Raw genomic sequence first — 15,640 nt, forward strand, 5'->3', positions numbered from 1 at the left:
GGTGGTTACACGGGGTGCCCAGGGAGACACCTCGTTTCCATCTCGAGTGTGCCGTTGGCTTCTGAAGGGCTGGAATCCGTGGTTAAGCGCCTACCACATGCACCGCAGCAGCCCTAAGCTGTTAGGGGTCCTTGTCCAGCTCTACAGACCAAGAAGTGGGGGTTCAGAGAGGTGAAGCAACCCACCACAAGCCACACAGCAGCAAATGGCAGAACTGGAGCTCAAATCCAGGACCTTCCCTCCCTTTTGGACCATGTGCTTCCCACCAGGACACATAGTTTTATCTCCTTATGCAAAGGTGTTTGGGCTCGGCTCTCTTCTTAGGGTAGAATTCCTGTGATCCTCTGGCCACAGCCCCCATCTTCTTTGGGCCGGGTGGGGGGTGAGGTCTCTTCTCGCCAACAAGCACCATGTACTTTAACCTCCCAAGGACAGGGGCTACACCTTCCTTGCATGCGATTCCCCCCAACCCCCCAGCTCTGCAGGTCTACACCGAAAGAGTCTGCAGGATTCGTCTCTCTGGCCCTCAACCCCCCACCCTCTGTCCCTTCTGCTGCTGCCTGCAAATCTGCCCAGGGAACCCATGTCAGAGAAAGTACTGCTCTGACCTCAAGCCTTGAATACCTCAGGGTAAAAATAGGAAAGTCTGAGGTCCACATGACGCCCCGGGCCGCTGCTTCCTGCCCTAGCTTCGCTCAGACCTGAAGGTCGTTTGAGAAGAAGTCTCAGGGGTCCCCATACAGCCCCCAGAAAGCCAGAGCCTCAGACCGGCTGCCCTCCTGACTGGATGGATTTTTGCTGCTTTTGCTCCCTGATTTCGCTTGCTGGTGTTATGCATGGACATGGGTGGAGGCATCAGAAGCAGGATCCAGACACGCCCCCCACCGACACCCGCTTCCCGTAGGAAGAAACCTGAAATCTGCCTTCTTCTAGATACTGACCTGCTTGTTGATTGAAATCGTCTGCAGGGTTGTGGAAACCTACTTTGAAGTGTACCACGTTTACCGGTTCCTATGATAATTCCCACAGTGACAAATGCATCGTCAGCTGTTACCACATCGATGCTGAGTGTTTTCGGTGCTCCTGATGAATGCAGAAGAGAGGGACTGGCCCACCTCGCTGCTAGAAGCTTATGAGGCTGCGGACCAGCCCTGGGCCTTGGACGTGAGCCCCTCTGAGCAGCCCGCTGCTTGTCCCTCTGGAAGATTCCCTCTCCGAGCCCCTGATCTGCCATCACTGAGTGGCACCACCTGCCACTGCCGCCCCAGCCTTCCTCCTCCCTCTCCCCACCCCCGGCCCTGCTTCCTCCTCCTTCCCATCAGCCACAGTCCCCCACTTCACTCTGAACATCCCTGAATTTGTCACTTGTGTGTCATCGCAAGGAAAGTCTTTCCCCCCAAACCTTCTCGACGTGAAGGCAGGTTTCTTTCACGGCTAATGCCTGTTGACTCCCATGAGTGACTGAGTACATAGGGCTCCCACTGCCCTGCTGGGGTCCGCCCCGACGTGTCCCCTTCCCAACCTCCCAGGCATCCCCCGCCCCCTGAGAGACACATGGCCTCTGCCTTCTAACCTGGGCTTGAGCTCCTGGGGCTTCCAGAACCAGCCAAGCAAGACGAGGAGGAAGCAGATCGGGGATTTAAGATCCCCATGTGGCTCCCCTGGAGCCTTCCAGTCTCATCCCGGCTGCTCTCCGAGTGGGGCTCTCACTTGATGGCGCTGGTAACGTTTTCTGTGAAATGCAAGGGCCCAACCTTTTGGCTTGAAAGATCCTCGCCTCCCCCCTCCCCCCACAGGCCAGTCCCAGGAGCAGGGTCCTGTGTAGGGCCATGTCTTTCCTCTGTCCAGCTTCTCCCCTCCCAAACCGCCTCCCCAGCTCCCCAGACCAAAGAGCAGCTTGCTCTCTCCTTCCTCCTCTTGTGCTGGAGTTACACCTCAGATGCATGCACTGAAATGCACACTCCACGTCCTGCTTTGGGGCTGCTCGTGCATAGTAGGAACTCCACGCATCCAGGAGGACTCTGGGCCGGACTCCAGGAGGAGTCCTATTCGTTCGAGCTCTGGGCAGATGTGCAGAGAGCTCACTGCATGCTGGGGACTCACAAATGAGCACAACACAAGCCCTCTCCAGGGATCCCATTGAGTGTGCAAAGGAGTGAGTGCAAAACCAGGTGGAAAGCACCGGAACGTTGGTCCCTTCTGGGAGGGGGAGCCGCGTCCTGCTGGGAGGGGTCTGAATGGGCAGCCGCCTGGGCTCAGCGTATCGCCTGCCACCAAGTGCTTCGGTAGCAGACTACTCAGTACAGTTCTGTGACGATGGAGTATTCTTACCATAGTACCTTAGGTCCTGAGAGTGTTTGTCCTCAGCGACCTTTCTTGAACACCCACATGTTAGCACAACAGCAAACCCAGGCCTGACATGAGGCATTCAGGGGGACTGTGGACTCTCCCAAGTTTCTCCCAACCCCAACCATTCGATGAAGAATCTGCCAGTGGGTCCCCAGATGAAGCAGAGGACCTTCGAGAGTCCGGAAGGCTGCTGAATTGGAATCCACTGGAGGTCTCAGGGACCTGGCCCCAAGGCACCATAGCAAAGGTGCTTTGCTGCCCAGGCTTCCGAGACAAGAGCGGGAGAGAACGGTATTTCATTGTCACCAAGGCCAAGGCTCCCCACCCCCCGGCCAACCCCACAGCAAGACCACACTTAGGTTTGGCTGAGCCATCTCGCTGGGGCTCCCGAGAGCATGGGATGGAACACAGGAGAGCCGATGCGGTAAATGGATTCGCATTTCAGAACAACCCAAATCTGTCGTTCTGCATTGTGCTCCCTTCCAAAGCTTCTCTGTGGTCGTGGTAGGAAAGTGAGAGCTGGAGGGGAAGCAGCATTCTTTGGTAATGCAGGAGGCATGCATCCTTCCTAAGATCTTGGCCTCGGCGCAGGTCAGAAGCCCCTGTAGAAACTGGGATGGGTGACAGGCCTGAGGACAGGGCAGGGGGGGAGGCCTGCCATGGCCTCAGTCTCTGCATTCAGTAAGTGTGCCGTGCTCCCTACTGTCCCACCCCTGGCCCTGACTTCTGATGTGCATACTCCTTCCTAAAAGATATCAGGTCGAGACATTTTTCTTCCACAAAAGAAACCATTGTCCCTTTGCCCTGGTTACCTGAAAGTAGATGGATGGATGGACGGACAGACAGACGAAGCATCTTGAGCAGCTCCGGGTGTGTTTACAGGGAGCCTGGTCCCCGAGGAGGGGGTGGGGGGAGGGTGGCGGTGCACCTGGGAAGAACAAGGGCTGACTGAGAGAAGAGAGGGATTCCAGTGGATGTGACAGCGGCCGGAGGTGTGACTGGGAACGGAGGACCCTGGTGGGCAGGTGCCATGAATCTCCCGGCCTGTGCGCTGCGAGCCAGGAGCGTCATCTGGTAGCATTCCCTGGGCTGTGCCTTATCTCCTCCTGGTCTGCTGGCCCCTCGGAGACCCCCTGTTCCGTTTCCCCGTGGCAGTCTGCACGGGCTACCCCATGTTGGTCCTTACTAGTTTGTTTACTCTGGTTTTGTATCTAGAGAAAAAGGAACCAGAGCAAACAAACAGAAAAGACGGTTAGTCAGAGATGGGGCTGTGGCTGGGATCAGTATGACTTTCTTCAAAGGCTTGGATCTTACTTGTTTAAAACAGAATCAGAGTTTTGTGTAAAAGGGATATTAGGGATTTTGTTCTTCTCATGAACCAAGAACTCAAAGGTTAGCTTGGACCCAGAAATGCTAGGGATCCTTACTTAGGGTGTGGCCTTTGTCCTCAAGCTCACAAAATAGCTGCTCTGACTCAGAGCATTGCATCTGCATTCCAGGTAGGAAGACTGGGACAAATAAAAGGCTCTTCTCCCCCTGATTCTGCCACCCAGCTCTCAAAGAGCCCTTCTAAATGTCTCCAGAAACTTCCATGTGCATCCCGTTGGCCAGAATCCTGTCACACAGCATCTCTACTTACCAGAGAGTCTGCAGGCACAAGTTTTTGATGGGCACAGGAATGCTCCACACAGAAAAGGGGCTCTCTTAATAGGTAGGAGAGAATGGATGTTAGGTTGGCAGCTGGCAGTGTCTGCCATACCCCTGCAGGTTTACAACAATAATTGCCGCTTTCAAAATACGTATCGGCGGAGCCCTACTGACCGTGGCGCCCGTGCTGACGAGAAATACTGTCATCCCAGTGAAGAGCTGGGGACTCAGGCTGCAAAGTCAACTGGGGCCCCAGGGAAGGACCCTGCAGGGCGGCTGCTTTTCTAGCTGTTTCTCTACATGTCCTTTTTATAGGAATGAGGGCTTCGGGGGGCTGTGTGCATGAGGCCCACGGGAGGGACGGTTCTGGTCTCTCTCCATAAAGCTTCGTGTCCAAGACCGTGAACACATAGACAGCTGGACCAGTGTCTCTTCGGTCCTTCCTCACAGGCAGTAGGTCATCCTTTTAAATAATTTTTTCCTTTTCTTTTTTTTGGCCAGAAATCCTTTCAGTTAAGTGGAGGTTTCTTTGGAATAATTAAACCCTCCATTTCATGCCTCTCACTCTGGTCATCCAGGGAGATCCATTAACCAGAGATGCATTTATCTGACTGCCCGATGACCCCCTTCTGCTTCCAGGGCTTTCGCCCCGGGGCAGCTCCTGGAGAGAAGAGGGGTCTCTCCCATAACGACAGCTCTTTTCCAAAGGGCTGGGCACTCCCTGGATTTGATCTAATAACAGCCTCGTTGTTTATTTGATTCGGGATTTGATATTTATTCACCCAACAGATATGTTTTTGGAGCAGCCAGGAAGAGTGAGAGCCTGTGCTGAGTCCTACGGGAGATGAGACAGGCGTGCGCAGGGGACAGAAGCTTCCTGACGCTCTCTTCTATAAAATGGCCCAGTGGTACGTGCCTCACAGGGTTGTCGTGTTAAATGAGATGATCTGCACGGACCATGCAGCACAGCGTCTGCCGACAGCTGCTGCTGTGTCCATCTTCATAGCCAGCTATAGTGGGATGCCCCAGCGAAATGAGGGCCAAAGCAATAAAGAGAAAGGTATGGAGCCCAGGAAGCAAGGGACCTAATCGGCTAGGTTAGATGCTTCATAAATGTTATTCCTGATGATTGCTAGTTTAATTAAGATCAGGGGGCTTGGAGTCCAGGAGGGCTGACTTGGAAACTCTGCCACGCCGTTTCTATGGGACTCACCCCGTTATTTGGCTCTCTGATCCCACCAATCATAAAATGGGAATGTTAAAACCTGTCTTATGGAGCTCCTGTGAAGCAAGGTGACATCTGGGAAAGCACTACAAGAGACAGAACAGGTTAAGTGTAGAGACAATGGAAGTAACTATTTGATTCTTTTTTTTTTAACGTTTATTTTTGATAGTGCACTTGATCTTAGCCAAAAGGCTGAGAAGTGATAATGTTTATTTTTGAGAGAGAGAGACAGAGTGTGAGCAGGGGAGGGGCAGAGAGAGAGGGAGACACAGAATCTGCAGCAGATTCCAGGCTCAGAGCTGTCAGCGCAGAGCTGACATGGGGCTCAAACCCACGAACTGTGAGATCATGACCTGAACCGAAGTTGGACACCCAACCGACTCAGCCACCCAGGTGCCCCAGAACTGTTTGATTCTTTATACTTAAATGTATTGCCCATATTTCCAACAATTGACCTGTTATTTTTTTATTAATTTTTTTTACCAAGATCATACATGTCATGAGTTGAATGTCCCAGCCTAGCCATCACCATCCCCACGTCCTAATCCCCAGAAGTAACCACTGCTACCTCATCTTCATTGTTGTTTTTTCTTCTGTTATTTATCTCCTTATTTCTAAGCAGTAGGTTTGCATTGCTGTTTACCAACATACCCATTTTAAGGCATTATTTATTGACATACTCTTAGGTAGATAAGCCCTCTTTTCTGAGTAGCCTACTCCATGCATCTGCCCTTCCTCCATTCTGTCAGTGCATTTAGATCACAGGTTTGTGTGTTACGTTATGGTTACTATGTAAATATTATTTATGTTGAGGCAAGTTGTATGCTGTGACTGTTTCTTATCTTTTTTATTTTCTCCTGGAGTTAATATTGCCTTTTTTTTCATTTGTTGCGAGTTTTTTATGTGCCAATCCTTCATTATTTTTTCATCTCACAGTTCTGTCATTTGCCTAACAATATCATTTCCTAAATTATGAAATATATCAGATGACTATTCCATTTCTCCCCTGGCCACCTCCCTCTAGTGGCCTCTGTGTGATCCTGCCCTAATCCTGGCCAGCTGCGTCTTGCCACATCTCTCTCATCTTGGAATTTTCCTTGCTGCTTTGTCCAGTTAGGTTTTCTGTTTCCTGAGCTCTGTACCTTCCTCTTTATTGTTTTCATCCCTCATTTTACCAGAGCATATCCTCTAGTAGCCTCTTAAGAAGGGGTACAAGGGAGATAAATGTTTAGAGTCTGCTTTTCTGAAAATAATATCATCCTATCTTCATGCCTAATAGTTTGGTGGTGGTGTAATAGAATTCTAGGTCAAAACATATTTTCCATCACAAATGTGAAGCCATTGCCTCATTGTCTTCCAGCTTCCAGAATTGCTATTGAAAGGTCTGATCCCAAACTTACTTCTAGTCCTTTGTATATGACCTGATGTTTCTGAAAGCTTTTAGGGTCTTCTCTTATTTCTGATGGCCTGAAATTTCACAACAATGTTCTAAGAAGGTACTTTCTCCTCTGATTGTACTGAGGACCCAAAGGGCCATTTAAATCTGAAGACTCTTGCTCTTACATCTGGAGAGAATCCTATAATATTATTTCTCTGATAATTTCATCCCTTTACATTATATCCCCAAAAACTAGATAAGAAAGGAAACATAACTTTTTCACTCTCTTTGCAGGATTTCCAGTTATTGGCTACTAAACCTAAATTAACCTCATTTTCCTGCCCTTTCTTATCTTTCTTCTCTGTATTGATTTTCTGGAAGATTTCCTCAACTTTGTATTCCAGACTTTCTATTGATAAATTTCTGGTACTTTATTTTATTTTATTTTATTTTTAAATGTTTGCTTATTTTTGAGAGACACAGAGACAGAGTATGAGCAGCGGAAGGGCAGAGAGAGAAGGAAATACAGAATCCGAAGCAGGCTCCAGGCTCTGAGCTGTCAGCACAGAGTCCAACGCGGGGCTTGAACTCACAAACCATGAGATCATGACCTGAGCGAAAGCCACCGCTTAACCAATTAAGCCACCCAGCTGCCCCACCTAGCGCTTTATTTTAATTGCTAAGAACTCTTCCTTGTTCTTTGATTATTCTTTTTTCATAGCATCCTACTCTTGTTTCAAGGATGCAATATCTTATTTCATCTCAATGGATTTTAATGATCAGGGTGTGGGTGGGATTTTTTTTTAAGTTTTCTCTTATTCTGTGCATTTTCTGCTTCCTACAAGTTCTTTGTATCAACCTGTCTCTTTCCATCTCTTCCTTTCACAGGAAGACTTTCCTTGAACATCAAGTGATCCTTGGCTCTCTGTTTATTCTTAAGTAGGAGGGGACAAAGTAGCACGGCTGGTCGATGAAACAGCTTTGCTGTAGGGCGAATGGGTTTTGACTGTGTTTGAATACCAGCTAACAGCTCACCAAAAAATTCCTTTTTTGAGAAGCAATCATTGTTCTTTTTAACCCTGAGCCAATAGCTGCAATCTTAGAATACAGTTTTACTTCTGTCTGAAGTTTGCACGTAAAAGTGATATTTCAGGAACTAAGTACGCATACGCTTTCTGCTTACAGTCCTTCTCAAAGTGAATTTTAATTTTTTAAGAAGCAATTCTAGATGCTGTATGGTAAGAAGAGTAAGTCAGAGAAACTGGGGTCCAAATCCTGACTTCCATGCTGACTATGTGACTCTGAACCTCTCCTGGGCTTGGTTTTCTTGGCTAGAAAATAGTGAGGATAGTAGCAATGATAAAGGGCCACCCACCTCAGAGGCTTTTTGAGGTTTATCAGTCGTGCTTGGCAAGTGCCTGGCACAGGGTAAGTCTGTAAGCATCGGGGATGATGTTTCCACCGGTGAAACATTATACCAGGAAGGTAGTCTCTCATGAGACATATCCTATAAATTTTCCTGAACTTACGACCAAGTTCCTGAGGGTGTAATCAAAGTTCTCACAGCAGAAATAGAAAGTTCAGCTTCAGTACTGGTTGGCTCGTGTCTCCATTTTTCCACCCGATGTTGACATTTTGGGCAGTTCTACAACCCTGTGCAAATCTCGTTTTCCTTTCGTGCTCTTAAAATTCTTCTTACAATTAATTTTGTAGGAAACCTTTTCTTCTGATTGTAAAAGAAATGCATGTTCTCTTGCTCTTTGTTGCCAATTTGGAGAAGTAGAATTCCCGTTTGCCTCTGCTCATTGGCCTGCGGGCCACCCGCTGATCTCCCTTGGCCGTGAAGGTCACCTGCTGCCCCAGCCTTTGCCCCACAGTGCTGGCCCAGCTATGGAGCAGGGAGGCCACAAAGAGAGGAAGGAGATGGTGTCCTCCAGAGAAGCAAGTGACTGCCACCTCCCCGGGGCTGAGGGCCTGTGACAGCTCACTCTGATGTGGGCTGACAGCCGACAAGAACAGCTTCTATCAGCCCTGGGAGATCTGGTGTCACCCATGATTAATTCTCAAAGCCAAAACCAAGCAAGTTCCTGATTAAACAGTGATATCCCAGGGTCCCTGTCACTGCTAAGAGCGGTCGGTCCAGGAACAGCTGCCCGAGGCCCCGACCACAAGGACCCCGGCAGCTGTGGGCCACGCGTCAGGCCCCCCACCTCACCTTCTCAGGGGTAAGGCCTCCCCTTGCCCCTCCCCGGCCTTCCTCTCCGGGGCTCCTGGATGGCCTTGCCGGTCTCCTAAGGAACACCACCTGGGGGAATCACAGAGCGTGCCGTGCTCCTGCCCAGACCCATGGGTGTGCAGGGGGTGAAGACATAATTCGCGGTGAGGGGAGCTCTTGTGGGTGCAGCAGTGCACTTTGCCGCTTTTGACCTAACGATTTCGTAGCCAGTTAGAACGTCTCCACTCTGCGAACACTCCTATCAAAGACTTTCTAAGAACCTTCCGCCCTGGCCAGGACTAACCTGCCCGTTGTTCTTCTGCCCAGTCCCAGATGTCTCGGGACATGTGGCCAGTGGCCTTCCAGGCTGGCCATGGCCCGGAACAGAAACACTTCTCCCCAGCAGTCCCTGGCCATGGTCCCCTGTGTCACTGTCACCTGGAGAGATGTCACCTGGGATTTTCTAACCTCTTCTTCCAAAGCAGGGCATCTCTCTGATACTTGAATGGTTCTGTCTCCAACCTCTGCCCCGTGCCAAGTCATGTTATCTTTCCTTTTGTAGATTCCAGCCATCACCGCTCTAGACCCAGAGGAAGACTGGCTCGGGAAAGGACGGGTGCCAGCCCGGAGGAGTGGAAGTTGGACCTCCATATCGGGACAGCGGCTGCTGCCTGCTGAGCCCCAACCACATGCCAGGTACTTTGTGTGACGTCTGGTGTATAGAACGCAAGGCAAGGCTTAGCTGAGACTTGACAGGGATGTGGTGGGGGAGGTACGCAGAGGGAGGTGCAGTGAGCTGGTCTGCGGAAGAACGAGGGGAGACTGGCCGGCCTGAGACGCGGATCGCGGTGAGACCCCGGAAGCCAGCAGGAGGGAAGCCGTGTAGGGTCACAGGGCCACGATCAAGATTTGAAACATCGTTGAAACAGCCATAGTGTTTCAAGTGAATGAAGGGGGCAGGTGAGACCCGCAGCTGCCATGGACTTTGTCCCGGGCAGGTCAGCTCTCTGACTTCTGAAAAAGCGAGCAGAGGCGCCCTTCCTGCAGCATCTGGCCCGGGAACCTTGACCTTGCTTTTCTTGCTGTTTCTGAAAAGACCCATGTGATCTAGGGTTTGCCTGAGGACCGGAGGCCTCAGCGGGCGCTGGCCTGCGTGCCGGGCGTGCCTGATGGCAGTGGCGTGATGGGCTGTCGGGGTGTCGCATCTGAGGGTGCATTTCTGGGCAAATTGTTTTCGAGGAAAGTGCCTGGAGCGGGACACCAGCTGGTGGAGTCATCCCAAGAGACCGGGCTGAGTCAGGCTGACTTACAGCAGAGCGCGTGGGAAGGAACTACATCTGAAACAGTGTCCATGATGGTTTTTTCTCTGAAGTAGCTACGCGCGCGCCACTCTTTGCCCATAAAATACTTTGTGTGTGTGTGAGACAGTGATGAAATGGACGTCATGTCCCTAGCTAAGCCGCACGCCAGTTCCCAGCATCACCAGTGTCCCCTGGATGTCCCTGGGCATCACCGTCGCTGTGCTGCCCTCCCCATGGGGGCTGCCACTCGGTTTCTATCAGTTCCTGGCTCCTTGGTATAGTTTTGCTGTATGTCCTTGACTGCATGGTCTAGTTGTGTGTGTTTCAGGGACGTGTGTGGACAGTGTCGCATCAGGTGTGCCCTGTGACTTGCTGCTTTGCTCCATGTCCCATCCCAAGGTCTGTCACCGGGGATGGGCGAGGCCTTTTCCTTTCCGCTCCCACCACCGTAACATGTGGCAATGTCACTCATCCCCTCTCCTGTGTCAGGACATCGGTGTGCTTTCTGGGGCCTGGATGCACGATGCAGACCACCCCCGCACAAGCCTGCGGACATACAGGCTGGTTTTCCCAGGGATCAATCCAAGGAGGGAAGCCTAGGGCGTGTGGCCTGCACGTCCACCTCCTTCTGGATCAAGCCTGCCTGTTTTCCAGTCCCAAAGTTTATTTCAGCCACCATGGGAGGCCGGGAGGCGAGTCACCGCTCACCTGAGTCTTTGGCCCTCAGGTGGAGACAGGTGGGCCAGGTCATCATTCCTAATTTAGGGGGACACCGTTTAGTCCAGACGACTTGTCTGTGGACCGGGGATGATCCCATCCCCCTCTGGGTTCCCGTGACAATGGAAGGAGATGATAGGTACAGCGCCTGGCACATGGGAGCAGCCAGCCTGGCAGCCACTTCTGTCCCACCATCAGGGTCACCCCCACCTCCTCCGCAGCCCTGCCCACGCCCCACAACGGCCTGTGCAGGCGGCCGGCACTCACCCTGCTCTGCTGGTGGGAAGGGGTTCACGGCGTCGAGCAAGCTGGCCCCGTGGCTCAGGGCGCTCACAGAGTACACAGTTCTCACGGATTTTACTTGAGCGTGTTTGCGAAGGCGCCGAGGTGCACAGGGTGTCAGTGACGGGGCACATTTACACTGGGTCAGGGCTGTCGTTAACTCACATTTACTTTTGCGGGGGGGAAAGGCTTTGCTCTAGCCATTTCCTACTTCCTTTTTATTCTCCTCCTTCCCAGCAGCACCCACGGACAGGCCTGCTGGGGTGTCCGTGTGGCCCCCCGTCCCTGGAGGAGGGTTTCTGTTGCTTCACAAGTGCCCGCACAACCTCCTTTGCCCAGGATAGGCAGCCAAAAACGCTTCCCGGCTCCATCCAGACCTGCTTGTCTCCCTGCCCAGAGCTGCCAGTTAACTAACTTCTAGGCACAGGCCTTTGATTCTCTTAAAAAACGTAAGCCTGTGAGCACCTGGCTCTCAGGCCACCACGCTTAGCTGGTCGCTGTAGTGAGTGGATGTTCTCACCAGTCAGGAGGCTCTGGGGCACATTAATAGTCAATCCAATTTAAAATGGCTCAGGGCAAAGGGCACTGATCATACTGCATAGGAGTTGGTAGTGGGAGAGGTCTGGTGGAGGGTCAGTGCCCAGGAGGTGACATCAAGGACCCAGGTTCTTTCCATCTCTTTGCTCTGCCATGCTGGGGCATTAGGTTTTGTTCTCAGGTGAGTCCTCAGGTCACAAGAGGGCTGCACAACCCCTGGCATCACACACACCTTCACCTGCGAACATGTGAAAGCTGGGCGACTGTTCCTTCCTTGCGTTCCTGTCAAAGGCCCAGGGAATGCACTGGGACGCCCCCCAGCACATGTCGCCCCGGGTTGTGTGTGTGGCGTAAGGCCCTTTGGGTGCTTTTTCTTAAGCCACTGGTACAGACGAAATGATCAGCTTGCTCACTGCAGCGCGGAAGATGCCCGGCCTCCCTGGAGCACCAGGCAGCTGATGCCTGAAAAACCTGAGGATTCTCAAAGCAGGAGGAAGGGGGGAGGGACAGATAGCAGGGTCTGCCACGGGCTCACTAAACGTGTTGAATCACATGCTCAGGATATTGAGTGTAAAACAGACTAGGTCAGGACGTTCTGCTTTGTGAATAGAAACGGTTGTACTGACTCTGGGTCAGGGTGAGCGGCTGGGGGAGGGGGCGGTCACGTGACACCGATCTCCGAGCTCACCGCGTGGCCCCGCTGGCCGTGCCCTGTGTCGGCACCAGGGCTCAGAGAAGTCTGTGAGTCAGGCTGTTGTCTGTGGAGAGCTCCCTGCCTGGAACGGGGATGGGGGGTCCTCATTTTTTTTTAATACAGTTTGTTTATTTTGAGAGAGAGGAAGAGCATGAGTGGGAGAGGGACAGAGAGAGAGAATCCCGAGCAGCTCCACGATGTCAGCTCAGAGCCCGATGTGGGGCTTGACTGCGTAAACCATGAGATCACATCCTGGGCCAAAATCAGACGCTCAACCAACTGAGCTGCCCGGGCACCCAGGGTCCTCATTTTTAGTTACTTTAAGGCAGTTGCAGCTCATGAACACCCACTCCCAGCAGCTCCGATTGATAGGGAGGCTCTCGGGGGCCTAGAGCAGGGACACAAGGCCAAGGCTGACGGGGCCAAAAGTGGAGAGAGACCGCTCCTGCCGCTTCCCCTGGGCCCGCTGCTGCCTCTCCCTGAGGACTCGCTCAGCAGACCGGCCCCCTCTGCCTGCCTCCCCCTTCCTTCTCTGCCCCCCCCACCTGTGCCTTGGCTGCACGGTGAGCCAGCTCTGCTCCCCCCACTGCCACCTTCTGACCAACAACCCCCGCCCCGGTCTCTCTGGCCCCCACATGAAACCCCCAGCCCGGGCACCGGTCAGTCCACCGGCTGGAGGGTTTACTTGGTGCACACAAGCGGTCAGCACTGTGGTCCCCCTAGACCTGAGCGGGGCGCAGACGGGGGACATCAGTGTATCTGCTGCTCCACATGGGGCTTTCGTCTTGGTTGATTGTTCTTTATTCCCCAGACAGCGCAAGTAACGTACTGAGACTGCTCTGCTGTAAGTCCCCAAACAGAGTAACGTCCGCACCCCGCGAGCCCTAACCTCCAAACTTGGCCTGCTCGCAGATGTGGACAGTGTGATCTGACTCTGGAACCTTTTTCTTCCTCCCTGTGTCCCCTGCCGATCTTCTGAGCGCATGCACACACGCCTGTACAATCAGTCCTGCCGCACGGTGCCTGACGTAAGTGGTCTGATCTGTACCCTGCTGTGACGTCCCCTTCCTGATCCCAAACATGTGACGATGTCCTGACACCAAGCATGTTACGCTTTCCACACGCCACCCAGGTCTCCGACACGGAGTATGCAACCCCTCCACTCAATCCCAACACTCACTCTGCAGAGTCAGCAAAGACCCCCCAGGCGCCCACCCTCCCTTCAGCCGCCATTCAGACCGTCCCTGAGCCGCAGCTGCAAATCTGGGGTTTCCACGCCCCTCTTCGGGGTCAGTACTTGGCTGAAGCGACTCCCACACCCCGGGAAGACACTGTACTTATTATTGCACTTTACCAGGCGCCAAAAAAAAAAAAACCACCTGGAGGGGGAGAGAAAGGGCAGAGTCCAGAAGGGTCCCCGAGTGTGGGAGCCTCTGTCTCCACGAGGTTGAGGGGCGCCACCCTCCCAGATGGCACGTTTATTCACTGACTCGGAAGCTCCTTGAACTCCACTGTTGAAGGATTTTTATCAAGGGTTCATTAACACAGCCATGAGTGATTAAATCACTCACTCCTGATGGCTGAGCTCATTTCCCAGCCTCTCTCTCCCCTCCCTGGAGGTAGGGATGTGGGGCTGAAAGTCATAACCCTCTAACCACATAGTTTGCTTGGCATCCGGCCCCCACTGGAGGGTGCTGGTGCCCCTTAGCCAGAGTCACCTCACTACCCTCAGAGAACACTCATTACTCGGAGGATCCCAAGAGTCCTGGGATCTGCGGCACAAACCGAGACCAAGACTGATTTTATTTCTATTACACTACATGTATGTATTCTGAAACCTGCCTTTTTTTTTTTTAGTTTTATTTATTTATTTTGAGAGGGGCCAGGGGAGGGACAGAGAGGAAGTGAGAGAATCCCAAACAGGCTCCACACTGTCAGCGCAGAGCCCAATGTGGAGCTTGAACCCACGAACTGCAAGATCCTGACCTGAGCCAAAACCAAGAGTCAGACGCTTCAGCAGCTGAGCCCCTCAGGTGCCCCTGAAAAGTGCCTTTTAAAATCCAATGTCTTAGGATGTTTTTATGTCACCACATCCCTTTAAGATGTTAACTCCACTGGGGCACCTGGGGGGCTCAGTCGGTTAAGTGTCCAACTTAGCTCAGGTCTCACAGTTCGTGGGTTCGAGCCCCATGTCGGGCTCTGTGCTGACAGCTCAGAGCCTGGAGCCTGCTTCGGATTCTGTCTCCCTCTCTCTCTGCCCCTCCCCTGCTCATGTTCTGTCTCTTTCTCTCTCTCTCTCTCTCTCAAAAATAAACATGAGAAAAAAAATTTTTTTGCAAAGGTGTGACTCCATAGTACAAAAGGAAGTGTCTCCGATGCTTCCATTGTTTCCTACCACAAGCAGGACCAAGTGTCCACGTAAAGCACTGGGGGAAATTAAACATTTGTCAGAAGAGAAATGGGTAAATAAATAACAGTAGATTCTTGTAATGAATAATACATAACACAGCCAAACTGAACAATTAGCTGAGCAGTCGCGGGCTCCCAGGCCTACTTTCAATGATGGATGGACCCACCAGCGAGCAGAACAACCGGAAACAGAGGACTGGAACCCCGAGGCGCGAACCGGATGTAACCGGAGCGGACTCCGCCCAGCGGCAGCAGGACACCTGCTTCTGAAGCCTGAACGTCGTCCGAGGCCGAACACACATTGGTCCCCACAGCAAGCGTCAGCAAGCTTACAGAAATGATACAGGGTATGTTTTCCAGCCACAATGCCATGAAATTGGAAATAAATAACAGAGAGATTGGGGGGTGGGGGGACAGCACACTCTTAAATAACTAGTGAGTCAAAGAAAGAGTCAGGAAGGAAATTAGACAACCTACTTTGAGGTGTAGAATAAAAACGCCCCGCACCGAAGCAGAAGGGACCCGGCTGAGGCAGCAGTTTTGAAGGGAAATTCATAGCCCCAATCCTTTTACTTAAAACGATGTCCGCAACCTAGCTTTTGACCTTACGAAACTAGAAAAAGAAGAGCAAACTAAACCCAGAGTAAGCAGGAGGAGGGAAATAACAAAGATTAGTACAGAAATAAGTGACTTAGAGCATAAGAAAGCAATAGAGAGAAGGCAGTGAAACCAAAAATTGACTCTTTGTTTTTATTTTTTATTTGAGAATATCTGACACACAGTGTGACATTAGTTTCCAGTAAAAAGGTGGCTCTTTGAAATAACAACAAAATTGACAAACTTTAGCTAGACTGACCAAGGAAAAAAGAGAGGTCTCCCCTTTGTC

The 15,640-nt window shown here is 51.8% G+C and overlaps 1 protein-coding gene across 4 annotated transcripts in view; it reads left to right on the top strand.

Annotated features, from left to right (window-relative positions):
• CARD11 (caspase recruitment domain family member 11) overlaps nt 1-15,640 on the top strand; it is a 104,926-nt gene that overhangs the window by 55,884 nt on the left and 33,402 nt on the right. The window contains exons 2-3 of one of the 4 annotated variants that reach the window (XM_029946409.1): nt 9,377-9,510; nt 13,157-13,373. Coding sequence is in view for 3 of the 4 variants with exons in the window: in XM_029946407.1 (XP_029802267.1) it covers nt 15,092-15,101 (10 nt within the window). In the remaining variant the exon portion in view is untranslated. Of the gene's footprint in view, nt 1-9,376; nt 9,511-13,156; nt 13,374-14,924; nt 15,102-15,640 lie in introns of those variants that run through there. The other 3 variants (XM_029946408.1, XM_029946407.1, XM_029946410.1) reach the window with 3 other exon arrangements.

Source organism: Suricata suricatta, chromosome 8 (assembly GCF_006229205.1).
Source record: "Suricata suricatta isolate VVHF042 chromosome 8, meerkat_22Aug2017_6uvM2_HiC, whole genome shotgun sequence".
Taxonomy (NCBI): domain Eukaryota; kingdom Metazoa; phylum Chordata; class Mammalia; order Carnivora; family Herpestidae; genus Suricata; species Suricata suricatta.